At 38.5% G+C, this 26,616-nt stretch overlaps 1 protein-coding gene across 1 annotated transcript in view; it reads left to right on the top strand.

Annotated features, from left to right (window-relative positions):
• Positions 1–25,878, top strand: part of DOP1A (DOP1 leucine zipper like protein A) — a 36,542-nt gene extending 10,664 nt beyond the window's left edge. Inside the window, exons 7-38 of the mRNA XM_053460086.1 lie at positions 387–486; positions 3,496–3,605; positions 3,724–3,832; positions 5,355–5,475; positions 5,777–5,896; positions 7,203–7,317; positions 7,770–7,799; positions 8,547–8,780; positions 9,853–10,462; positions 10,825–11,099; positions 11,631–11,783; positions 12,428–12,528; positions 12,868–13,115; positions 13,535–15,491; positions 15,576–15,687; positions 16,522–16,704; positions 17,197–17,322; positions 18,122–18,256; positions 19,031–19,086; positions 19,695–19,799; positions 19,929–19,995; positions 20,117–20,261; positions 20,375–20,457; positions 20,760–20,869; positions 21,310–21,459; positions 21,875–21,936; positions 22,215–22,367; positions 23,057–23,193; positions 23,832–23,887; positions 24,174–24,338; positions 24,735–24,864; positions 25,374–25,878. Of these exons, the coding sequence (XP_053316061.1) occupies positions 387–486; positions 3,496–3,605; positions 3,724–3,832; positions 5,355–5,475; positions 5,777–5,896; positions 7,203–7,317; positions 7,770–7,799; positions 8,547–8,780; positions 9,853–10,462; positions 10,825–11,099; positions 11,631–11,783; positions 12,428–12,528; positions 12,868–13,115; positions 13,535–15,491; positions 15,576–15,687; positions 16,522–16,704; positions 17,197–17,322; positions 18,122–18,256; positions 19,031–19,086; positions 19,695–19,799; positions 19,929–19,995; positions 20,117–20,261; positions 20,375–20,457; positions 20,760–20,869; positions 21,310–21,459; positions 21,875–21,936; positions 22,215–22,367; positions 23,057–23,193; positions 23,832–23,887; positions 24,174–24,338; positions 24,735–24,864; positions 25,374–25,679 (6,564 nt within the window). The 3' untranslated portion in view covers positions 25,680–25,878. The remainder of the gene's footprint in view (positions 1–386; positions 487–3,495; positions 3,606–3,723; positions 3,833–5,354; positions 5,476–5,776; positions 5,897–7,202; positions 7,318–7,769; positions 7,800–8,546; positions 8,781–9,852; positions 10,463–10,824; positions 11,100–11,630; positions 11,784–12,427; positions 12,529–12,867; positions 13,116–13,534; positions 15,492–15,575; positions 15,688–16,521; positions 16,705–17,196; positions 17,323–18,121; positions 18,257–19,030; positions 19,087–19,694; positions 19,800–19,928; positions 19,996–20,116; positions 20,262–20,374; positions 20,458–20,759; positions 20,870–21,309; positions 21,460–21,874; positions 21,937–22,214; positions 22,368–23,056; positions 23,194–23,831; positions 23,888–24,173; positions 24,339–24,734; positions 24,865–25,373) is intronic.
• Positions 25,879–26,616: the final 738 nt, after the last annotated feature.

The raw sequence follows: 26,616 nt of genomic DNA, 5'->3' as shown, positions 1-26,616 counted from the left end.
TCCTGGATAAAACCCCCTCTGTAAAGGTCATTGACTGCATGATATGTGCCCAAAATGCTCATAGCATAATGGGTCCTATAGCAACTTGGGTGGAATATATAACTAAAAGGTTTAACATTCTCCAGTAAACTGCGTATAGCCCGGTTTTCCTGTGTTTATATTCAAGATTTAATACGGTTAAGTAATATTGGCATTGTTGTCTCATGTGTACTGAAAGCATTGTAGTGCACGTATAATTAAACAATGACAATATTGTTTTAGCTCTTCATTGCACTGTTTTTTTTATTCTTCATATTGCATAAGCCCCTTGTAAATACCAAGTTATGGCAGAGCTGATAAAATATGTCACCTGACCTTTGACATGTTTATCCAATTTGCGTCAACAGGCGACTCGTCCCGACATGGTCCGCATCCTGTCGGCAGCGCTCCGTGTGGTACTGCGCAGAGACATGTCGTTGAATCGTAGGCTTTATGCTTGGCTTCTCGGTAGGTTCACCGGAATAGGTATCTTGGTGTTGCTGGAGGCACAGAGTCTCACAGTCACAAGATCACAATTACCACATTATTCAGTGTTAAACACTACAATTGCTGATTCGAGGAACCTGACAAGATATAGCCCTTCACAACAGTATGTGATACTACTTGAATGGACATTAAAAAGTTGTTGTTTTTTTCTCATATGGTAGTAGCATGCATTCATGCCAAAAACCAACCCAGCCTAAAATAATGTTACTAAGCCAAGTAAGCTTATTGCCTTTTTAAGCAGCTGATTTAGATAAGCTGATGATCCCTTTAATGCTGATGATGACAGCTATGTCCTGTGCATTGGATGTTTACCTGTTCAGAAATTTACACTATAGTACACTGTAGTTATATTTATATAGTGCCATTACAATAATGGGAGAGTGAAAATGTAACAATTGGCAATAAGATTTACAGACATACAGGCTTACAGTCCAATAGGAGTTTGGTTTACATTCTGATTGAGTTAGTCCTGTGGATGGGTGAAAACTGCTAGCATTTAAATTCCAACTTTTTCCTAGTGGATTATTTTTAGAAATAAAGAAACATTAATAGTGTTGCATGTAGTGAGCACAGCTAAATACTGCCAAAGGCCTTTTCTCATTGGTGCTAACATATGTTGACCCAAGTCCTTTGTCTGATATACATAGATAAGCATATGGACTTGGGTGGTCACATTGCCCATTCTCCCCAGGGCACATATAAACTTGTCAACCTGCCCCCTGAGCTGATTGTTACCAAGCACGGTATAGAGCTTCCAGTGATTACAAAATGGGAACAATATGTGTCTATTAGAATTCCTAGACAAGACTGGAACAGATCACTAAGCCAGGCTTATCCAAAATGTCCCCAGGAGAAACCCAACTTCTGTTGGAGATGTGGTAGGCACAATGGAACGATACGACTTAACAAATACTTTTTGGAAAGAGTGTTTTAAATGTATTAATGATTTATGTAACCTTGTGCTTCCTCTGTGCCCAGAGATAACTCTCCTTCACCTAAAAATGTCCTGAAATGAAATTCAAGATATTAGCAATTATTATACATAATCTGTTGGCAGCCATACTAATTATCATGAGGAATTTGATATCTCCCAAACTCATATCTTGGGAAATGGTAGAAGTCCAAGTGTAAAAATGGAGAGATGTATCTCCAGACAGGTCATTATTATGATACGTTGAATAGTTAGATTGACAAACTAGACTCAAAATTCTAAACTTACTTTAAAACATCCTTTATCTTCGATATTGTGCTGACTCCTCCTCCCATTGATGGGACAAGTTACAGTTGTGTAAAAAAAAGTACACCCTCTTTGAATTCTATGGTTTTACATATCAGGACATAATAAACATCCTTAGCAGGTCTACAAATTAGGTAAATACAACCTCAGATGAACAACAATACATGACATATTACACTGTCTCATGACTTATTTAAAAAAAAAATAAAGCCTGAATGGAGAAGCCGTCTGTGAAAAACAAAGTAAACCCTTACTGCTTCCATAGGAATTAAGATGCTGCTAATACAATTCCCTTGATTAATTGATCATCAGAAAGTGTGACCACCTCTATAAAAGCCTGTGTTTTAGCAGTTTGCTGATCAAGAGCATTCAGGTGTGTGTCAACACAATGCCAAGGAGTAAAGACATCAGCAATGATCTTAGAAAAGCAATTGTTGCTGCCCAGTCTGGGAAGGGTTATCAGACACCAATCAAATTAATCCCAAGGTCACACTGTGCAATGCTCAGAGAAATTGCAAAAAACCCAAGAGTTACCTCTCCGTCTCTGTAGGCCTTAGTTAGCATTTTAAATGTTAGTACAACTAGAAAAAGACTGAACGAGTATGGTTTGTTTGGAAGGGTTGCCAGGAGAAAGCCCATTCTTTCTGTAAAAAAACATGGCAGTATGACTTAGGTTTGCAAAGTTGCATCTGAAAAAACCACAGGACTTCTGGAACAATATCCTTTGGACAGACAAGCCCGAAGTGGAGATGTTTCCCAGTAATGCACAGTGCCATCTTTGTCGAAAACCAAACACAACGTATCAGCACAAACACCTCATACCAACTGTCAAGCAGGGTGGTGGAGGAGTGATGATTTGGGCTTGTTTTGCAGCCACATGACCTGGGAGTCAAATGTGAGGCCATCTGTCTGACAGCTAAAGCTTGACCGAAATTGTGTAATGCAACAGGACAGTGATCTCAAGCACACCAGAAAATCTACAGCAGAATGGCTGAAAAATAAAAGAATCAATGTGTTGCAATGGTCCAGTCAAAGTCCAGACCCCAACCTGATTGAAGTGCTGTGGTGGGACATTAAAAGAGCTGTGCATGAACAGATGCCCACAAATCTCAAACAACATTGTAAAGAAGAATGGGCCAAAATCCCCCCACAACAATGAGAGAGACTGATAAAGTAATACAGAAAATTATTACTTCAAGTTATTGCTGCTAAAGGTTTTTCTACAAGCTATTGAATTGTAAGGTATACTTAGTTTTTCCACACATGGCTTCTTCATTTTGGCTTTATTTTTGTTAAATAAACCATGACATGGTGTAATATGTCATATGTTGCTCATCTGAGGTTGTATTTATCTAGTTTTTAGACATGATAAGGAACAGATGACTGTTGTGATGTCCTAATATGTAAAACCATGGAATTCAAAGAGGGTGTACTTTCTTTTTCACACAACTGTATATTTGTTGCTGGGGAATTTGTATGTTTATTTGTGATATCTGTATTAAATGTAATTAAAAAAAGATGTGTGTAGTATATACTCACCATGCATTCTCTACCCATAAAACAATTACAAGTAGTTTGTTAAACTGTGAAATGATTTCTTTCTTGCTGTCATTATGGGAACTATACATGTGGTGAGTTATCCTTGTTTTTGTTCTTGCAATCATTACCAAAAATGACTAAACAAGAAGATGCACTCATTTTTATAACTCTCATATGTAATTTGTTTCCCTAAGGCTTTGATAACAATGGGGCTGTTGTAGGACCAAGGAGCACAAGACAAAGCAATCCTGACGAACACGCGACTTATTACTTTAATACATTCTCTAAAGAGCTTTTAGTGCAGGTATGTATTATGGCTTCAGGTCTTTTCAGACATCTTGGAAAGAGATTCACTTTAATAACCACATGTGTCTGTAGGCTGTTTAACAGAGATTATTCAATATACGCTTTTCCTGCTGCAGGCTATGGTCGGAATTTTACAAGGGAAGGAACCCAACAGAGACGGTGCCCTGATACAAGATTTAAAGCCATTTCGTATTCTTATAAGTCTGCTAGACAAGCCTGAACTAGGTATGTGTGTTTTATTAGTTTTGCTCAGTAACAGATGCACTGTGATGCGGCAGTCATGGACTGTGACCTGCTCCCGCCTCACCACCAAGTGGCATATTAGACACCAAGAATCCTCAATTGGGACTTCCATGTGTGTTCCTTTTGCTACCAATGGAGTACCAAAATTTATAAGATCAGTGACTTGTTAATGTCTCGGTTTAAACCCAATGCTGCCATGCCAGTTGCATCCAGGATCGCAGGGAGTGACTTCCCCTATTTTCCCTTTGTAAGAAAAAGCAAGCATCGCTGGCTCTCAGCCATTGTGCTGAAAGTATTTGTATGTCCAAATCTGGCAGATTAGTAATGACCTGGCAAGGTGTTTAGACACACGGTATAAAAAGTTAAATGTTAAAAAAATAACAGTAAACAATTACACTACTTAGGGGAAGTGTTATATATATAAATATGGTTTCAGTCAATGTCTTGTTTGTGCTAAAAAAAGAGCTATATAGTTTATGTAGCTACACTAAACATAAAACAGGGCAGAAGAGTCATAGGAAAAACATAAATATTGCTAGTTGTTAATGGGTTTAGTCGATTCCTGCTTATGCTCTTTAGCACTGTCATTAAAGTCAATTGAACCTCAGCTGCCATTGAAATCAATGGGAGTAGCAGCAGCTAATAGCTTAAATGCTAGATGCATGCTGCAACTGTCTCCATAAGAGTGCTACAGAGCATGTACAGGAAGTGTTCCTAAATATGCTGTCTACTTCCTGGCTTCAATAGGGACAGCCAGAAAAAAGACCTGTTTTTTAACTCTAATAACTAAAAAATGCATGCAGTAAAATGCATAACGTGCATTAAATTGTCTGTTTTGACATAAATGATGGATTCATGATGATGACATTCATTCATACTTTTTGCAACCAACAGGCCTGTAACACATGCTAATTACTGTTCCCACAGTGCTCCCTTACGAAAAAATTACTGCAGTTTTTCTGAAGTAATACTGCAGTTTTTTGGACATGAAAACACTGCAATACTGCACTTTTACTGCACTATTACTGCAGTTTTACTGCATTTGTACTTCACTGTATTGCGGTTGTACTGCAGTTATTTTTGTACGGAAGTACAAATGCAATAAAGCTGCAGTACATTGAAGTACAACTGTAGGTTTGCAATATAAAAAAGTGCAGTAAATGTGCAGTAATACTGCAGTAAAACTGCAGTACAGTGAAGTACAAATGCAGTAAAAGTGCAGTATTGCAGTTTTTTCATGTCCAAAAAACTGCAGTATTACTTCAGAAAAACTGCAGTATTTTTTTTGTAAGGGCTTAGTCAGTTCAAGGCTTGGGCTTGGGGATCCATAGCTCACATATTGCCGGTGAGCTGTAAGATGCTTACAGGCCGTTTCATTATGACTTGCCATTGTTGCTCGAAGAGAGAATGCGGGAAACCCTTTTCTATGGTCTGGATACCTTTTCAGTACGGTGAAGAGTTATATATTACGTGTTTATCAGTGTGTCCCTGTGTTTGGATGTAGGCCCTGCCATTTTGGAAGATGTATTGATTGAAGTGTTCAGAACATTATATACTCAGTGCAAAGCAGAACTTGATCTTCAGACGCAAACCCCGTTCAGCAAGGATCCTGCGCAGCTGAGCAGGTGAGCCCCTGCCATCCTTTAAAATGTGTTATGTGGAGTAAAACTATTATATAGAGAGCGGTGTGCATATGAGTCCATAGGTAAAATATGTGAATTTATATATGCTGTCCCTTTAATTACCAAATTATAGTATTTTTTGAATAAAAAAAATAAATAAAAGGCATGACGCACAACCTTTCAAGTAGGAGAGTGTTGTGAGAATGATAGTTTAGGAAAATCTGCTAGTTGTGTGTCACTGCCTTTCCCTTTGTTGTGTTTTATGTAGGTGTGTGCTTTAAAATATATTTTTGGGTTTTTATAGCAAACTGAGAGAAAACAAAAGGACAGCAGAGCTCATTAAAACGGCCAACCTCTTGTTTAATTCATTTGAGCCCTACTATATGTGGGACTACATTGCCCGCTGGTTTGAAGAATGCTGTAGGTAGGTAAAATCAGCTTGTTTTTTTATTATTATTATTATTGGCTTTTAAATTTCAAGATCAAAAGACATTGTGCTCACAGCAGTAATACGTGAACTGTAATCTTTGAGTAGGCAGGAGCAAACTGACATCGGTACGTTTGTTTGTAATATCGTTATCATCTGCTAGAGGGAGAGAGGTATTGATAACATTTTGGACCTGCCAAGTACTTCTGAAACTGTTCAGGATCCTTTTAAGGGTTGAAGGATACTTACAAAGGGGCTAACCCATATCAAACTCACCAAATCTGAAAATGTGAGGTGCACATAAAATATAATATTGTGCCCAACGATAGATAAAAGAAGATGTGTACGATTTGTAATGGGGAAACCATTTTTTTTAATTAACGGGCATTCTTTCCTTCGTGCCTTGTGGTGATGCAGAGTGTAGTGCTAGGTATGGAAAATATTTGAATATTCTAATAACAAAACACTTGACGCATGTTCATGCAATAAAATGTGATGTATTATTTTAAAACATATTAAAATAATTCACTCCGCTTCGGTTAATTCAGCAATGTGGGGAAGCCTGTGTCGGCATGAGCTGACTCAGTCAGACGTTCCTGGAGAGATTTGAATTAATAACGGAGCAGGACTTCTTATGCTTTCTAGAGAGGGTGGTCAGTGGTCCAAGATCCCGAAAGACATGTGAGCAAACACTATGCCAACGATATGTCCGAACACTATGGCTGTGTGCCAAGAAACCAATAAAGCGCAGAGAGAGAGATCCAGAAAGAACACAGAGGAGACAGAACAGCTGTGTGAGCACTAAAAAGCCATAGGAAAAAAGCTCCCATTATAAAGAATACAAAAAATAATTAATAAAAAACTGAAAGTATGAAAAAAACAAGAATCCCGTACTTTCACAGCAATGTACACACATTATACAGCCTTGTACATACATTACTGACACATGGAGTTATATATAAACTTAAGTACTTAAAGAGTATATGTTATAGCTGATCACTCATTGGTTGCTATGGTATTTGCAACTCTTTTTTTATCAATATTGCCCTTGTAACGATGTCTCATTAGGACTTATGCATGAAATGTGGCTCTGATGCCCTTTCAAACGTGGACATCAATGGAATGGCCCAGTCAGCAGAAACATGACTTGGTAATAAGACAGCTCTGGTCAAGTCTTATTTTTTTTTTGTACATTGTGTTTCAGAAGTAAAGTAAAATGGATGCAAAAATGTTTATTTGGTAATATATGTTATTTTGCAAGTTAGGTTTGTCACGTGGTTGTTTTTTTTCCTCAACCCCTTAGGAGGACACTAAATGCCAAGCTCCGTTCTCCCGCATGTGATGGCAGTAAGACGCCAGAGTTACCCCTTATCAATTTCTGCTTGTTAGTGGATTTCTTATTGGACATTGTGTCTCTGGTAAGGGTCCATTTAACTATTTAAGTGTATTACAGATGCATTACACACACACATTTATGTATATACCTAAGGCCAATGTTTATTTCTGTAATTTGTAACGTCAGTATGGATGCCTAGGATTACATGTGTCTGTTTATTGTGAGGCCAGGAAATGACGGCAAATGAGGTCATAAATACTTTACGTATAATAGGAAGTATGTCTGATTTAATAGACGACATGCATAACAAATGAACCTATTATAGGGAGTTTAAATGTGTTATTTCAAGATGAACCCCTTTTACCGCTTTGTGTGTGCATGTTCTGTATATTTCAGTATTAAAGGGTATATTTGCAGCACTGAGGCCTCATTTTATCATGCGTCTTTTTTTGGTGTGTTTTTAAATCAATAATTGTTCTATCCTTTTCTCTGTTCATCTCTCTGTCTCCTGTATTCTTCTCTCCTTTTCCAAAGCCTACTAGAAGTATGAGAGTGATTTGTCAGGTACTGTATTATGGCTCGTTTTAATTTTATTCAAACACATATTCATCTCACACCTGTTACGTAACACATGGTGTCACAACCCATAGGGTGCTTCTGGTGACAGCAATAAGGTAGCCTTAGGTAACCCAAGACCACATTAAAAAAGGGAAGAGCGTTTTGGCATATCCACACTTAGATGTGCCTTGGAAGGGGCAATGTATTATGGCGTTCTATATGGCAAAATGTAAAAAAAATAAAAAAATAAAAAAAAAAAGTGCTCCCAGTTTAAATACTTCTCTGGAAGAAGAAAAAAAGTGATGCTATAGCTGTACTTGCTAGAGAAATTCTGTATTTTGGTCACTTTACTTACACAGAGTAAGATAACATCCAAAACAAATACCCTTAAACAATCTCAAACCCCTAATGATAATTCTCCATTTCCAATAATGTTTTGGGACATGTGTTTCTTTGGCTATCGGAACAGGAAAAGAAGGATCCATATCGCAAGAAATTATTCCTCCAGCACAAGGCAATATATTTAAATATAATCTGTGCCACTGTATTAACATAAAAAGCTAAAGATAGTTGGTGACGGCATTAAGATATTAAAAATCTATTTAAGCTGTTTAATATTAAACAATATGGGGAATGTCTATGGTTCTGTACAATATATTGTCCTTATTTTCTCTTGAGGTTCATTGAGGTACATAGGGTGCATGAAAACTTTAATAGTAATTATCATTGATATTGCTTATCTTGTTTTCGCAGGAGACGTATATTGAAATACAGACAGAGCATCTGCCTCAGTTGCTTCTCCGGATGATCTCGGCATTAACAAGCCATCTTCAGTCTTTGGACCTGAAGGAACTGGCTGATTCTCTGAGGCTTTGTTCAAAGATCCTAAGCAAGGTTCAGCCTCCACTTCTGTCTGCTGCCTCTGACAATACTGTCCAGTTTCCATGTTCTCAGAATAGCTTTGGTAAAGAAAAGGATGAGAGGAAGGTAATGTTACATATGTACAAATTCAACAGCCTCTGTCGGTCAGTCTGTCTGCCTATGTAGGTGTGTGTGTAATATATATAATTACTTAACCTGCCTGACCACTCTTTGCCTTCAAAACAGCATCTTCTAGGTACACTTGCACACAGTTTTTTAGGGAACTCAGCCAAATATGTTGGAGACCTAACCACCGTTCTTCTGTGGGTTTGGGCAGCCTCGGGTCGTTCTCTCTCTCTCTCCTTATGTAATCCTAGACAAACTCGATGATCGCCTCCTAAGCTCTTTTAAATCTGCCATCCATCGCCATACCGTGTATGGCGGAAAAAATTGATGCCTGGGGGCCTCTTGGAGCCCCTGCTGCTGATCTCGGTGTTGCTGAATGCCTTGGCATCTACGCATTACAGCGTTTAAGCAAAGAAAGCGATCTTAGATCGCTTTGTAAGCTTGTTTAATGCCATGCCATGACATGCCAGGCACGTCATTGGTCGTTAACTGACTGTTTTTGCGTGAACTGCCTGGGCACATCACTGGTCATTAGGGGTTAATGACTTTGGCTGCATGTTTGGGGTTGTCGTGCTGCAGAATTAATTTGAGGCCAATCGGATGCCTCCCTGATGGTATTGCATGATGGATTAGTATTTGCCTTCTTAGCATTGAGGAGACCATTAATTCTGAGCAAATGCTCAGCTCCATTTGCAGAAATTCAGCCCCAAACTTGCAAGGAACCTTCGCCATGCTTTTGTTGTACATTATTGTACCTCTACCCAGCCCTTTGACGAACAAACTGCCTTCTTCTACAGCCACATATTTCAAATGTTGTCTCATCACCTGCTGCCATTTTCTGTAGTTGAGTTGCTTGGCCTTGTTTCCACATCAGATGCCTGGCTTTGTGTATGTGTGTATATAAAAATAGTTGATATGAAATACATATGTATATATTCCATTGAAATTGGTACAAAGTGCTGGACCAGTTTTCCAAAAAGAAAGGCTTTTGTATTTATTTATTTATTTTTTTGCTGTTAAAATATTCACAATATTTTAACATTTTTTTCCCTTGTCAACATCTTGTCATTAGCTTTCCCCAGTTACTCTCGAAACACCTGGTGATGTTTTTGAAGATGGAGAGAATCCACCCAGCAGTCGATCTTCGGAGAGTGGGTTCACAGAGTTTGTGCAGTATCAGGCAGACCGATCGGACGACATAGACGAGGCTCAGGGTGCAGCTGGTCTGCCTTTGGGTAGCACTTCATCCGAAACCGAGACGGCATCTACTGTGGGGTCCGAAGAAACTATTATTCAGCCTTCCTCCATAAACGCTCAAGGAGCAGCCACTCGGAGCATTAAAGGAACACAAAAAACAACAATGCAGTGCTGCCTGGAGTATTTCCAGCAGTTCTTGACAAGACTTATCACTCTGTATATTGTTCCCAGAATCTCTATGTCCCAAACCTTTTCAGATGAACACCCGGAAGACCTTGGCGGATGTCAAACAGACGGCAAAAAGTGGGAAACGTCTTCAGCAGATAACCCTAAGGAGAAGAAAGACCGTAAGCTCTCTGTACCAAAAGACTACCGGCCTGCCTTTATTGCTGCATGTCAGCTATTCCTTGAATGTTCCAGCTTCCCTGTTTACATTGCTGAGGGCGGCCAACCATCAGAAATTCACAACAACAAGGCTGATACAGGTAGGGTAGGCACTATCATTTCCATTCCAACCATTATTAAGAGAAATTCGCAAAAAAAACTACTTTTTGCTTCATTTCTGCATACTCTTTCTGTATTATATTGCGCAACTCTTTTTACCACCTTAACTCCTAATTCTGTCCTTTTAAAGCTGAATGCTTATTTTTTCCCCCAATGAGAAACGTATATATATATATATATATATATATAAAAAAAAAACATGTTGTGTTTGTGCTACAATTATGCACTTTAAAATGAATTGGTTTTATTTGAAATAGTGCAGTGTGCTTGTGTTATTTTTGGCAAAGATGAACGTCATTAAAATATTAAACGTGTTGTATTGTTTCACATCCTCTCTCCCCAGATTGTGAACAGGTGCAGCCACCCGTGTGGCTTCAGACTCTCATGAATGCCTGCGGTGCGGCAGCAGACTTCAGCATTCAGAACGTGGCCATATCTCTGGTTATGGACTTAGTGGGCCTGACTCAGTCTGTTGCTTTGGTCGCTGGGGAAAACGCTAGCAGTTTGGAGTCTTCTCAGCCTTTAAGCCCAAACCAAGGGAGAGTGTCTGTCGTCATCAGGCCTCCACTTACCGAAGGAAACTTGAAATACATGGCAGAAAAAACTGATTTCTTCAAGGTATTGATGCCAGTATTTAATTGGGTTCTTTGAGGCAAGAACCATTTTTATTGTGTTTTGCTGTCAAACCATGTCTTGCATCTAGCTGACCTTATGCACCAGGTGTGATTTGAAGGGTGTGCATCTACCAACACAGAGCAAGTAGGTTATATACATTGTATGGCCAGGTAATCACGTCAGTGTCACCTCTCTTGTCATGCAATCTGTCCCATCCAAGGCCTTTCGATATGTAGGATATTTTTAATGGGTTTATGAGATTTTCATATAATATCACCTTTATTGCATGACAAGAGAGGTAACACTGACGTGATTACCTGGCCATACAATGTATATAACCTACTTGCTCTGTGTTGGTAGATGTACACCAACACAGTAATTTAGGTTGGACAGTGGCTGTCTTATCCAACAGCAAATTGATTCAAGGAGTAACGTGTAGTCGGATCAAAAGAGATAATATGGATCTTTGTGAAGCGAAGCTGAAAATATTTTTGTTCCTGATTTGTATTTCTTTTTTTGTTTGATCGCAAACAGCACGTGGCTGTGACGTTGTGGGAGCAGTTGGGAGACCAGACACCACAACACCATCAGAAGAGCGTCGAGCTTTTCTACCAGCTGCACAACCTGGTTCCTTCCTCCAGCATATGTGAAGATGTAATCAGCCAACAGCTTACACACAAGGACAAGGTCATTGCTGTTTTTATTGATAAGTAAACTCACGCCATTCACCTTTTTTTTTCTGAAGACCTTTAAGAATAGTCTCCAGCTAATAACCACCAAAATCTAGACCCTTATTATGAAGTACATGTCAATACTTCTTAAATATCAGCTTTTCCAGCTCACTCTTTTAGGAAATGTTGTGTGCAGATTGAAAATAAATGTATGATTATTGTATTGAGTTATCTCTCCCCTTCCTTTAAGTTAATGGCAGCAGGTTCCTGACAGCCTTTTAAGGGTTGGGGAGGGAAGCTGACTCCTGGGCAGGAAATAATTGATTTACTATTTCTGCCACCTTTTGACACCTAACCATAAGGGAAAATGGTTCCATACTGCTAAACGAAATATAGCTAAAACTGTTACACTGGTTGACAAGAAAGAAGCACAACTTCTAGGTAGTAATGCATGAGTTCCCCTCCGATATCCTATTTCAGGCGTTATTGGCCGGTGCAGATAATATGCCTGTTGCCTTTAGGGTAATTATTTTGTATTTGTGTCAATGAACACAATGTATTACCTTGACAGAATATGGCACCTCTCGTAATTCCAGTTGTATTTTGTTGGCAAGTATTTAAGATTCCGTTTGATAACTTCAGTGTGTTATGTCCTAACAGAAAATAAGGATGGAGGCTCATGGGAGATTCGCGGTGCTTTGGCACTTAACCAGGGACCTGCACATTAACAAGTCTTCATCCTATGGACGTACTTTTGACAGGTGTGTTGAAATGGTTATTCTTACATGCAAATAATGTTACTGAAGAATATAGCATAAAGACAGTGTGACACTGTGTTACTGTGCCACTGAAAATATTGCGGAACTTTACACTTTAAGTGACTTTTTTGTTTTGTATTTTTGCTGAAGTATCTCCTCATTTTAATATAATATTTGTATAATACAAGTGTCCATTGCAGACTTGTTCTGTTACATATAGTGTAAATTCACCTTGACTTAATGCAAATGCATTCTTGTAGTACTTTTGATTTGCTTGTTCAGCTCTTATTGAGGTGTCCCCTGTTGATGTGCTAGTATTTTCACATTTGTTTATTTCTGCAGGTCGTTGTTTATCATGCTGGACAGTCTCAATAGTTTAGATGGTGGCACATCATCTGTGGGCCAAGCCTGGTTAAATCAGGTCCTTCAGAGACATGATATTGCAAGAGTTCTTGAGCCTCTAATTCTACTGCTCCTCCACCCCAAAACTCAGCGAGTATCTGTGCAGCGTGTGCAAGCTGAGAGACACTGGAGCAAATCTCTACACCATTCTGAGGACAGAAAGGTCTTTCACAGGACAGGTAGTGATGGTATGTATAGTGGCATGTGTGGCTAGTCTGGCTATATATAATTGAAATTCTCATGCTCTTCCATAATTATGTTGCTTAACCTTCTAGTTCTGAGGTGAACTAAGTTCATGATCTTGACTGTTGTAGCCAAATGGCAAAAAACACTGGTTTAGGAAAAATGTAATTACAACCAAATCTATGCGTTTAGGTTTCTGCCCATTTTTGTACCCATCGCTAATGCTGATTCACTCTTCAACTGTCCAAAGAGGAACAAAGAATGAGATATTGAGATAATGCAAGATTTGAAATCTTACTTACATAAAGACATTCTTTACTGTCTGAAAATCATGGCTCTTAGTTGATTGTTTGTAAAGAACTTTAGGGTTTCCATCTTAAAATATTGTAGTTTAAAGATATTTATTCTTTGTATTTGAACACAGCATTTTCCAGCATACAAGCAAGCAATGGGCAGACAGCATCTAAGCATGCTGCCATGGATGAGATGGAGAGCTTCAGTCTCACCGTAAACCCTCTAAGTGACCAGCTCTCCCTTCTGAGCACCAGCAGTGAAACCATTCCAATGGTAGTGGCAGACATTGAGCTTCCAGATCAACAAGTAGAAATTCTGCAAAGCTCCGACTCGGGCTGTTCCCAATCTTCAGCAGACAGCCTCAACTATGAAATGGATGCAGAAAGTTTAACAGCTCAAGACAACTGCCAGAACGCAAGAGACGATTCTCCAGATGAAATTGTTCAGCAAGTAATTTCTGAGTTGATATGCAAAGTTCTTCGAGAACTTGGTGAAGATTCCGAGTCCAATTACTCACAGCAGGAAGATGAAGCAAATAAGATACATATGTTCAACCCCCAAGATAATGATGATGATGAAGTTGATCCAATAAATGAGAATGGTCTTTTAGTTAAAGATACGACACATGTTTTGCCCGTCTCTGCAGAAGTCGGTATTGAGAGCCTAGCAAATGCAATTTCCAGGAACCTCTCCTCTCCTTCGATAATAAGCCAGCAAAACACTGCAGAGTTTAGCTTGCCCTTAGCAGACACACAACACCGAAAGAGGAGTCACAGCAGTATTCAGTTCAATTTTAAAGGGAGAGTGACTGAAAAGGACTCTTTCACCAAAGATGGAAGCAAACAACCAGGTGCAAAACCCAAAGTAAAACTTTCCAGGAGGAAAGATGAAGAGAAGAAGAAGACACAGAATGAAAAACTAAAGCAGGCCAATGTGTTTTTCAGTGACGGCTTAGATTTGGAGAACTGGTACAGCTGTGGAGAAGGGGAGATTTCGGAGATTGAAAGTGATGTCGGCTCTCCCAGTGTTCAGAAATCTCCACATTTCAACATCCATCCGTTGTACCAGCATGTGCTTCTGTATTTACAGCTTTATGACTCCTCAAGGACTCTGTATGCCTTTTCTGCAATTAAAGCCATATTAAAAACCAGCCCGACGGTGTTTGTAAATGCGATCTCAACCACCAGTGTCAGTAATGCCTACACTCCCCAGCTATCTTTACTTCAGAACCTTTTGGCACGACATCGGATCTCGGTCATGGGAAAAGATTTCTATAGCAATATACCGCTGGACTCCAACCACAATTTCCGAAGTTCTATGTATATTGAAATACTCATATCTTTGTGTTTGTATTTTATGAGAAGTCACTATCCCACTCATGTTAAGGTGACTCAGCAGGATCTGATGGGCAATCGCAACATGCAGATGACAAGCATTGAAATCCTTACGTTTCTTTTTACAGAGCTGGCAAAAGTCATAGAAAGTTCTGCCAAGGGCTTTGCCAGCTTCATCTCTGATATGTTGTCAAAGTGTAAAGTTCAAAAAGTGATTCTTCATTGCCTGCTCTCATCCATCTTCAGTGCACAGAAGTGGCACAGTGAACGCATGGCCGAGAAGAACATTATGGCCATAGAAGAAGGTTTTTCAGAGGACAGCCTCATTAACTTTTCCGAGGACGAGTTTGATAATGGTAGCACCTTGCAGTCCCACCTCTTAAAAGTTCTTCAGAGTCTGATTGTCCTGGAGCACCGCGTGTTGACTGTTCCTGAAGACACCGAATCTGGCTTTGATTTTGCCATTACCGACCTCGAGCACATAAACCCACAGCAGCCAATGACATCTCTCCAATATCTACACTCTCAACCAATCACATGCCAAGGAATGTTCCTGTGCGCAGTGATTAGAGCCTTGCACCAACATTACACTTGCAAAATGCATCCTCAGTGGATTGGTCTTATCACATCCACGCTGCCGTACATGGGGAGAATCCTGCAGAAAGTAGCCGTTTCGGTGACGCTGCAACTCTGCAGAAATCTGGACAATTTAATTCAGCAATACAAATATGAAACTGGATTATCAGAGAACAGGCATGTCATTTTCAAATTTGTAACGATTCCCCATAAAAGCGAATCACTTGATTTCTTATTTATTTATGTATTTTTGTGTTTTAGGCCTCTGTGGATGGCATCATTTATTCCGCCTGATATGATTCTTACTCTGTTAGAAGGCATTACAACAATAATTCACTACTGTCTGCTGGATACATCATCTCAATATCACCAGGTGTAACTTGAATGTTTATATCTCACTTGCAGATTTAAGGTTGAGTGTCTCATCTGCAGAATAATGTTTTATCAGTTGATGTTTATACTCAGAGCTGGCCTTAGGTGTTCTGGCGCCCTGTGCGAACTACTCCTCTGGCGCCCCCCCTCACTCCCCCCCTCTGCCCCTTCAAACTACCCCCCCCACTGACCCTTCAAACTATCCCTCCCCCTGACCCTTCAAACTACCCCCCCTCTCTACTTCTCCTTATCCTAACTTACCTTGAGGAGTCCTGCCGGCGTTTCATGTTGAGCGCTGGCAAAGGCTGGCCCTGTTTATACTCCTTCAGTCATTGGGATGCTTTGCAGAGCAACCATCAGTGAAGCTGGGTCTTGAAGTATTGGAGTCTGACTATTTTTTCTGAAGACCTTTAGTATTTTGAGAAAGCAACCTGTCCTTTTGTTATAACTTATAAGCTGCTTTCTCTGCGGACTTACAGTTAAATCTTAGATAATTATCCAGAAGCTATAGCAGAAAACCCTATCTGCAGTTGGATAGCTTTGTTACGTTTAAGCACATAAGAGTTATGTTTACATTCACTGTATTTTAGCAAATTTGAAAGTGCCACCAATATTTTTTTGGCTCCTGACAATGACGGGCTGGATACCATAAATTTTTTTTAAAAAAAATATCACAAATAACTTAACTTTATCTACATCAAAAGCAAATTTGGTAATTTTTAGTCTAGATAACATTATTTTCTACACTTCTGTATGTGCTTCTCTAGTGAAACTTGGCAGACTCTAGTTTTGGATAACATTTGGTTTTTGACATTTTATTTGCCTTCTCCAACAGCCTATGGTCAACATAGATCAAAAGCACTTGCTGGAAGCCCGCAGTGGTATTCTGTCTATCTTACATCTGATAATGTCTTCTGTCACCCTGCTATGGAGCGTCCTTCATCAAGCAGACTCTTCCGAGAAGAACATCGCTGCTGCTGCCGCCTCCATCACCATTATAAACCTTGGCTCAACAAAGGTAGGTTCTTTTTTTTTCTTTTTGTTTAAGAAATAGTAAGTTATAAATTATATTTCAGACATTAAACAGTGATGTCAAAGTGAATTTAAATATGATTTTACATAACACTACTGGTAAGAAGGAAAAGTCTCAGGAACCACCTAACATTAAGTGATGAAAATGTGAATACTTTCTAAAAAAAAAAAAAAAAAAAAAAAAAGCCTACCCAAGTACAGAAATGTTAGCATGTTAGGTGGAAAACTTTAATTATAATCTTTATTCAGATTTTATTATGGTATTGTAAAAATTGCAAAAAATTGAAGTCACTATAATTAAATGTTGGTGACATTACAGTAGGCTCATTTGAAAGTAATTTGAAGGTAATTGTCATGTATACTGCATATGCAGATAGCTGAAAATGAATGAGAAAATATTTTCAGTTGTTCATGAGCATGGGGTTTATTAATTTTCCCTATAACTGGAACAAAAGATTTGGTTTTGTCTTACCTGTAGAATTTAAGACAGCAGATCCTGGAGCTGTTGGGCCCGATTTCAATGAATCACGGAGTTCATTTCATGGCAGCTATTGCATTTGTATGGAATGAAAGAAGAAATAAGAAAAACTCTGGTCGCACAAAGGTAACATGACAAGTGACATGCGGGATAAAACTGAGCCTACTGCAGGTGTTTGTAAAATATGTTAGTGGCTCCTAGTAACCCTTTTACCGTCACCAAGGGAATTTACTAATCCTTAAGCATAATTCTTTGGATATCACGCGTGGCAGTGCTGAGCATCTCCTGTTCCACGCTAGTTATTGCACATTCAGTTCAGAAATGATCCCTAGTTACATTCCTCTGTGAGAAGGACTTAGTTGGCTTATGATAAGTACAAGTACAAGTGTTAATTTTTTCAGTCTGGTTACACTCAAACTCACAACCAATGTTCAACCTTACCACCATGTCTCTACTGTGTGGTCAGTATGTCACACTATTAATGTATGTCTATGTTTAGGGGCTTGTAATGGGAGGATGGCATCGGAGGGTATGAGATTTAGGCAAATTTTATATTATCATGTTATTAATGGAATGGCTGAAAAACATAGGGTACGTTCTCTCAGGAGGATTTTTTATAGTGATAGCCTACTGTAAGCACCGAGCATGTTATGTGAATCTTTTTCACTGTCCAAGAGTTCTGGGATGAAGTCAGATATAGACACAGCCCACTTGCCACCAGGCAGGAAAATCCCAGGTGAATATTTACTCTTATCTATAAATATATTTCTACAATAATATATTTTAATTGGAATCACCCTAAAATTACTGACCATATTGTTTTGAGTAAATGAGTCAAATTTTAGATTTCATTCAAGACAGGCGGCTTTATTTTAAATTGGATGTCCTCTTCACCAGTGACACAGATGCATTTATCTATATTCAGGTTATCCCAGCAGCCAGCGAAGAGCAGCTTTTGCTGGTTGAACTCGTGCGCTCCATTAGTGTCATGAGGACAGAAACCGTCATACAAACAGTGAAGGAGGTATTAAAGCAGCCGCCGGCCATAGCCAAGGACAAGGTAAGATGAATACTGTTCGTCTTGTTGATGGTGGAATTCTTTCACTAAAGGGAAGCTGGCAGGAGAGTAATGTTTTCAACTCATTGAACTCGCTATGCATCATAAAGGGCCATCCCTGAAAGTTTATCTGCTATAATGGCTAAGCCGACCCTGTGTAATGTATACTTCAGTAAATGACATGGCTTCCAACAACAACTCTCCTGCAAACCCCGTCTTTATTGAATAAACGCTGTTACCTGTTGTGATCATTTCCATCATATGAGTGTGGATAAGTACAGCACTTTCACAAAAAGATGAGACTTGCTCATCCGAGATTCTCCTGGATGGGAATTTACCAATGGGAAGGCCATTTCCAGCCAAACTAGTCATGCTGTTTTTGTGTAAATACCACGCTTTACCTTCTTGACACAAGCGCAGAATTCAGGCATTCACTAATGCCATAATGGCAGCAAGAAAAAAAAAAAAAAAAATATATATATATATATATATATATATATATATATATATTGTTATTGTTATTGTTATCCAAGAATGATTAGTCAGTGCCAGGAAAGGAAGTAAATTTACACATAAAAATGTAAATTACTGCCATGTGTTGGAATAAAATGTTCACACAAAAAAAGTTATTATAGTAGAGTTTTTATCAGTTTATAAAGTGATATTGTCAATGGCTTCAGCCTGTTTGGCAGCACAAAGTTTTTTTATGAGACAAGAACATGAATGTCTTTAATGTTACTACTCAACATCTGTTTTGTGTGTTTTTTCTCTCTCCAGAAGCACCTTTCGCTGGAAGTATGTATGTTACAGTTCTTTTATGCCTATGTACAAAGGTAAGACTCAATGTCAACAGTGTAATATGTTATACAATGACTATTGCCTTGTTTGTTAGTTGTCTTAATGTTGTAGTCCAGGTCAATGGAAGATGAAGATTAGGGGACTCACCAATCTTTGTTGAGGTCTCTTCCAAAGGAGTCTATAATATGCAAAACTTCCCAGATCTCTGCCTTATTGCTTCAGTAGACAAATAGCAATCATTGTGAGGAACATGTTGTTTAGGACAATTAGTATATTATTATTGTAAGTATTATCAGAAGCTTAAAATCTATGTGTTATGTAATATTTAAACCTAGTTAACCAAAATGTCTATATACCATAGTAATGTGTTAGCAGACTGCTTCGATAGGATGTACACTTTAGTTTACCATATTGGCAAGTACTTATTTTTTCATATGTACTTTGCATGCAGTTACAGTTATACTGAAGAAACAAAGTTATTGTGTTGTCATGCACTGTTGATGAATTACTGTGCATCATTCTTCCTGTATAAAGGATTCCTAAAAACCATATGTGTTGTTTATCTTTAAAAGGACAGCTAAACTTATTTTTTATTAGTTTTCACTTGACTTTCTTGTTTTCACTTTCCCCCATTATATTTCAGGGTTCCAGTCTCCAATCTTGTAGACAGCTGGGGATCACTTCTTGTTCTTCTCAAAGATTCAAACCAGCTCAGCCTCCCCGCTCCAGGACAATTCCTAATATTAGGGTAACCCTTTTTTCCCATATATTTCTAAATGTTATATGCATGGAATTGGCTATCATGTTTTGTTATTGGTATTGTAAGCGTTGTGATGAGAGGAGCCTAAATGTCATGTTACTCACTGACTTTTTTTAGTGTTCTCAACGAGTTCATCATGAAAAACCCCAACTTGGAGAACAAGAAGGATCAGCGAGATCTCCAGGTATGGATATGCCACGTGTGACATAATGTGTGATATATCGTGTGACATCCCCATTAATAAATCTTGCTGGACATGTAAACTGTTTTAATCTGTATATTCATGATGCCCTGCTGCCTTTCAGGATGTCACTCACAAGATAGTGGATGCCATCGGTGTAATAGCAGGTTCCTCCTTGGAGCAGACTACATGGTTACGGAGAAATCTAGAAGTTAAGCCTTCCCCCAAAATAACAGTAGATGGAACTATCTTAGAGTCTGATGTCGAAGGTATTTTATTCGTTTATTAACCATAACATAGAAATGCGTGTAAAATGAAAACCAATGTCTCATGGCCTTTGTCTACCATATGGTATTAATTTGATTCTCGTTGTTATTCACAGACATCATGCTGGCTCCAGCCATGGAAATCTCACACATTACACCTTCGGTTTACAGTGTACATGCCCTGACACTGCTTGCTGAGGTATGAGATTTATTCTGTGTGTTTCCTTTACGCATATAATAATACTTTATTTTTAGCTGTTTTGCAGAAAGCATTGATGAACTTAAACGGATGAAGTGGTGTGGTTCAATGGTTGTCAGTAATTTAAAAACCGAAATCTGTCTTTATTATTTAGATTTCTGTAATTTTGTGAATATCCAGTGCCTTGCATAAAATGATGTATTCGTTAAATTATTTGGGGGGGGGGAAGACAAATGTAACATTTTTTACATTAGGTAGCTAAAATGTGTAGATTTCTGAGATTTGCCTTAATGTATTACCAGGTTCTTGCCCATTTGCTGGACATGGTATTCTACAGCGACGAAAAGGAACGTGTTATCCCTCTATTGGTAAACATCATGCACTATGTAGTTCCATATCTTCGGAACCACAGGTAATTCTACACTGACACCGTGGGGGTTACTGTATGCATAGAAAGCAACACTGCATCACATCAAAGCCTCTGTGCTTGTAATGTATGCATAAATATGTCTCAAATGGGTTTTATACATGAGAACAAAAAGAGTTTGTAGTTTATATAGACTTTTGCGGATGTACCAGACAAATTGGATTGAATGTTTAGTTTTGCTTTTGCTCCATTCTCGCTTCAGAGAATAATCATTGTCATTCACCCTCATTAACTCTCTAATGCTCTTTCACATTCTCGCACACTCTCATTCACTTTCTCATCCATGGTCTCTCATTTTCTCACTCCCTCTCTCTCAAATGTCTCCCTACCTTCTTTGCCGACCGGATGAAGTAATTGTTTTCCATGAAGCCATATTGTGACCGTGATCTTGTGTAATATTTTGCCCGCTGTGTTTACTCTTGCAGTGCTCACAATGCTCCCAGCTACCGTGCATGCGTGCAGCTTCTGAGCAGCCTCAGCGGCTACCAGTATACAAGACGCACTTGGAAAAAGGAAGCATTTGACCTCTTTATGGATCCCAACTTCTTTCAGATGGATGGCTCCTGTGTCAGTCAGTAAGGCTCTCCTTTTCAGCTTTATCGTGATACACGTACAATACGCTCTTATGTTGTAAAAAGGTGCCTTCCACAGGCTCCATACTAAAGGTACATTATCACTGTTCACATATTATTCATACCTGAGGAAGCCATGTGTGCCAGACGGATTCACATGTGTCAGTGGCACATTGGAGATAACTTGGCCCTTTCCTTGCCTTACTTTTGTTATATCCCCATTAAGAGCCTTCTTTTAACAATATTTGTTGTAGTACGCTTATGCCAAATCAGTTTTTATATGAATATATTTGATGTATAGTTATGTCATGCATGTACTAATTAATATGCCTAGTTAAAGAAGCACAGTATACTGTTGTAGGATTTCCTTAATTTTCAGACTTTCAGGAATTGCTTACACTCTTATTGTTTCATTTAGCTGGAGAGCTATTATGGATCATCTCATGACGCATGACAAAACTACTTTCCGTGATTTAATGAGTAAGTTGTTTTCATTTTCTCGTTCTTTTTTCCAGATAAAACACCATGCGAGCTATAGAGCAAAGCATAAAATGACATTTATATGTGTCTCTGAATACAGTTATGAACGGTTTGTTTGCAGCTAAGCACAGTGTTTTCATTATCTCCTGGATATGTTCTTCATCCAGGAGGAGCAGAATACAGGGCTTTTTTTTTTTGGATAAGCTCTAATTTTGTTTGCTTTATTTTAGATAAGTTGATGTCACTTTGTGTTTTAAAACAATACTATTATTTTCCAGCTCGGGTTGCAGTGGCACAGAGCAGTTCACTGGGTTTATTTACTAATCGTGAAGCCGAGCTGGAGCAGCGAGCCATGCTTCTCAAGAGACTGGCATTTGCCATCTTCAGCAGCGAGATTGACCAGTATCAGAAGTTTCTCCCAGATATACAAGGTTAATAAACCCATAGATAGTTGGGGAGTTTTATATCTACAGTGAGATGTTTCAGGACCATTCAGTGGAAATAAAATATGTATCCTTAACCACTCATGTATACCATGGCCACAGAGGACAATGTAAACCACACTTCATGTCATGTCTATCAGCATAGCAGCCAATAGAGTCTCTGTACTGAAAAGAATAATACCATTTGTAGTTGTGTTATTTTGATTAGCCGTTCATACTAATCAGCGTTCACTTGATGGCCATGACTCGCCTTATATGTTAAGCGTCGTCCCTTTCAGTAACCAGACCTATTCTGAAAACGCTATATTACCGCGATCACTGACGTTTCTGCACTGATCTTTGCTGCGGCATTTTTGAAATGCTTCTTCCCTTTATTGTAGAGTGTTAAGTGTTAGAACAGTGTGATGAATGTACTTTTATATGTATTTTATTTATTATAGGAAAAAAAATCCTAAAAACATTTGCCCTAATATGATTGTATTTTTCTTTCTCAACAATGGGTCATAAATATGGGGTTTAGAGAAAGCTAGTTCGGTCCTGAAAACAACACTGTAATTGTGCAAGAACATAAACGTGTGTGTATATAATATATATTTAGATGTCTACAGAAGCCAACAACAAAGCAGTAGACTGAGCGTGTGATTTTAGTGCTGACTGTACACTCTTTCCTCCTGTAGAGAGGTTGGTGGAGAGCCTGCGATTACCACAGGTGCCTACGTTACATTCCCAAGTGTTCCTGTTTTTTCGGGTGTTGCTTCTACGGATGTCTCCTCAGCACTTGACCTCTCTGTGGCCCACCATGATCACTGAACTGGTTAGTTGCTAGCATCCTTTATTTTCCGCTCCAGGTACGCCTCACGTACACTGCTGTCCCTTTTTCCCCGCGGATGTAATTCACAGACCCTGCTTGTCTGTGTGTCACATTACTTTGTGGGTATAAGGTTTATTGTGGGATTGCAGATTCCAAGCAGCTTGTTCGGGTGTTATATCTGGACTAGAAATAATGGTTTTAGGTGTGGGGTAATATTCCATGAACATTTAGAGCTATAGAATGTTTGAGCGTTTTCTTATTGTTCATATTGTTTTCTTTTTAGCCCAGACAATACATCACATATTATGTATTATCAGTATCGTTATGGTTCCTGCCATTCTTACATTGCAAGACAGGGGGAATCATTTTGGCATATCCGAGATTATTTTATACTTTTACTACTTATATAAGTAGTCCAGTATATTTTATTTATTGTGAGATTCAATTTCTCTAAATAATCAAAGTTAGAGATAAGTAGTCAAGATCAAAATACTCTGATCAAAGGTAAGTATTGATAGTAAACCAATAATCTTGTACATAAATCATTATCTGTATATTTTCCACAAGCTGCAGTACAACATGGTAGTTAAGTGCACTAGGTAGGGACGGACTAATTCAAATTATGTGTTGTATTCTCACAGGTTCAGGTGTTTTTGTTAATGGAGCAGGAGCTTACGGCTGATGAAGATATTACCAGGTAAAATATTTGTATAATGGGTAACACATAAGTATAGTAAAAATACATATGCCTATAATATTACTAAATATACCAGTGATGACTGCAAGTCGTACCCATTCTCACATTTAATAGCTGTAAGGTATATCACACTGCGATGACACAGTAAGGTGTACTTCACATTTCATCTATCTACTATAAATTGTGGCCTCAGTCTAGACTGTAATGTGTACCCCATCTTTCAAATAGAGCTTGTGAAGAATACCCTTATTCTGGAGATAAAATAGTAATCCCATTTCTGTTTCAGGACATCTGGACCATCGGTTGCCGGTTTGGAGACTACATATAGTGGAGGCAACGGTTTCTCCACGTCATATAACAGCCAGCGGTGGTTGAATCTCTACCTGTCTGCTTGTAAATTTCTAGACTTGGCTCTAGCTTTGCCCTCTGAGAACCTTCCTCAGTTTCAGATGTAAGAACATAAGTCTCACGGTAGTTTTATTTTGCAACTTTCCCGGGATTAAAGAAAAACATGAATGCTTTGTTTTACTTGATTCCTGCCATTAACGATGAATTGTTCTTTCTATAAAACTCAAGTAGATATATTTGATATATATACCCTATAACATACCCTACATCTTCTTACACGAAATAAAACTGTAATTGATTATGGTTATATACAGTGTGTGTGTGTGTGTATCATATATATATAATTGGCAACAACCAGTACCACCTTTTTATGGATATCTACACCAATACGCTCAATCTACATAATGTAGACTGGTTTCTTGTCCTGTCCCTTGTACAGGTTTTATGTTCCTTATGTATAGCTCAGTAAAACCCATGTTCTACAATTTGATAACTTTAGGTACCGCTGGGCATTTATCCCAGAAGCATCTGACGATTCAGGATTAGAGGTTCGAAGGCAAGGCACGCATCAGAGGGAATTTAAACCATATGTGGTGCGACTAGCAAAACTGCTGCGGAAGAGAGCCAAGGTATTTTTTTTTTTTTTTACTTGCACATTATTTCTATTAGTACATCAAGGAGAAATGACTCACACCACTGAATTTACATAAATCCTTAATTTGCCATCCAGCATGCAAAACATCATGTAACTTCTATCTCTTTTTAACTTAAAAGGATGGGCTATTCCAGTTAAAAGTGCTTACTAAGGCAAATTATGTTTTTCAAGAAGTAACAGTTTAAAAGCTGTTTTCTCATCCAGCTCTGAGCTGCTGTTAGGTATTACGTTGTGTGTTTTCAGGTTAGCTGAATAGGAATAGTCTATGATTAAGCATCTACCAGTCTATTGATGCACCTATGCTTCTTATTATGATATCCAAACTTTTTAATGCTGGACACTAAATGTGTGCTAACAACTAAAGTACTTTAAAACATTGTCAGTAAACACAAGTGGATATTATGTTTATTCTGTTGGCATGGCACAGTTTCATTAAGGTTGCACGGATTGAAGACTAAGACTAAGCTTCTTTTGTTTCAACAGAAAAACCCAGAAGAAGACAACTCAGGAAGAACCCTGGATTGGGAACCGGGACATCTGCTGCTTACAATTTCCACGATTCGCAGCATGGAACAGCTTTTGCCTTTTTTTAATGTTCTTAGCCAGGTCTTCAATAGCAAAGTTACCAGCAGATGCATTGGGGACTCGGGAAGTCCCATACTATATCCAAATTCTTTCCCCAACAAAGACATTAAACTAGAGAACCAGAAAATGTTTTCCAGCAAAGCACGGCAAAAGATTGAAGAAATGCTTGAGAGAGATTTCTTAGAAGGTGTTCTCAAGAGCTGATTGACTGATACATAAAAGGATTATACCACTATTCACTCCTAGTTTTACTGACATACATTCCTGAGTTGTAAATTATTTTGGGGTTTTTTGTATGTATTGTAACAAACATAAGCTTCTTACTTAAGGACTGAAAATTTAATTTAAATATTTTTATCTGTAAATAAAGGACTAATCTGGATGTATTATAAAACATGCTAAATGGTGTCCTATTCAAGTGTTCAATACTGCATTGCTAAAATAGCAATGTACAGATGTCACGTTCTTCGTTTTTATCTAGATCGTTTTCTTGCTGTCCATAGCGGACGTGAGATGTCTTGAATGGTCTAGAACGCCTCTGCCGTTTTGACTGTTTGAATAGAACCTGCACTGTGGATGGGATGCGCCACATATCTGTAATTGGGCAGTTAGCCAGGTCTAGACACACATTTTATAAGAAAGTAACAGGTCTGAGAAACGATTAGCTACTAAATTATTAAATCAGGGTCTTGCCAAGTCCTTCAGCTTATTTCAGTTTTAAATCAATAAATCATATTTTTTAAAATCTTTTCCAGTAGTAAATCATTCTGCACACCACTGTCCCATATGCTCCAACACCTTTTCTTAAAGCAAAGTAAATTATTTAGAAGCAGAAAAGGTATGCTTAGTAGTTAAGAGGTCTGATACAAAATACAATTATGGGATTGTCTGTCAAAACTGTACTAGTTCTAGATAGGTATCTGTAATGAGCCAGGTATTCAGTTTCATTTTTGTTTAGGACTCCAGCCACCATATGCAGCTTAATGTATGCTGTGGCTTAATGGTCCATTTTTCATGGTGTCCCCGTTGCAAATGAAGGGGTGTATTCTGCAGAATCCTCCCATACGCATTACTCCTTTCGATGTCCCCCAGCTATTTGCTGTGCAAGAGATGAGCTCAGAGGAACTCATCCTGATGCATT

This window comes from Spea bombifrons, chromosome 3 (genome assembly GCF_027358695.1).
Source record: "Spea bombifrons isolate aSpeBom1 chromosome 3, aSpeBom1.2.pri, whole genome shotgun sequence".
In the NCBI taxonomy this organism is placed as follows: Eukaryota; Metazoa; Chordata; class Amphibia; order Anura; family Pelobatidae; genus Spea; species Spea bombifrons.
The sequence above is the reverse complement of the archived record's forward strand: the minus strand, read 5'-3'. Positions and strand labels throughout refer to the sequence as shown.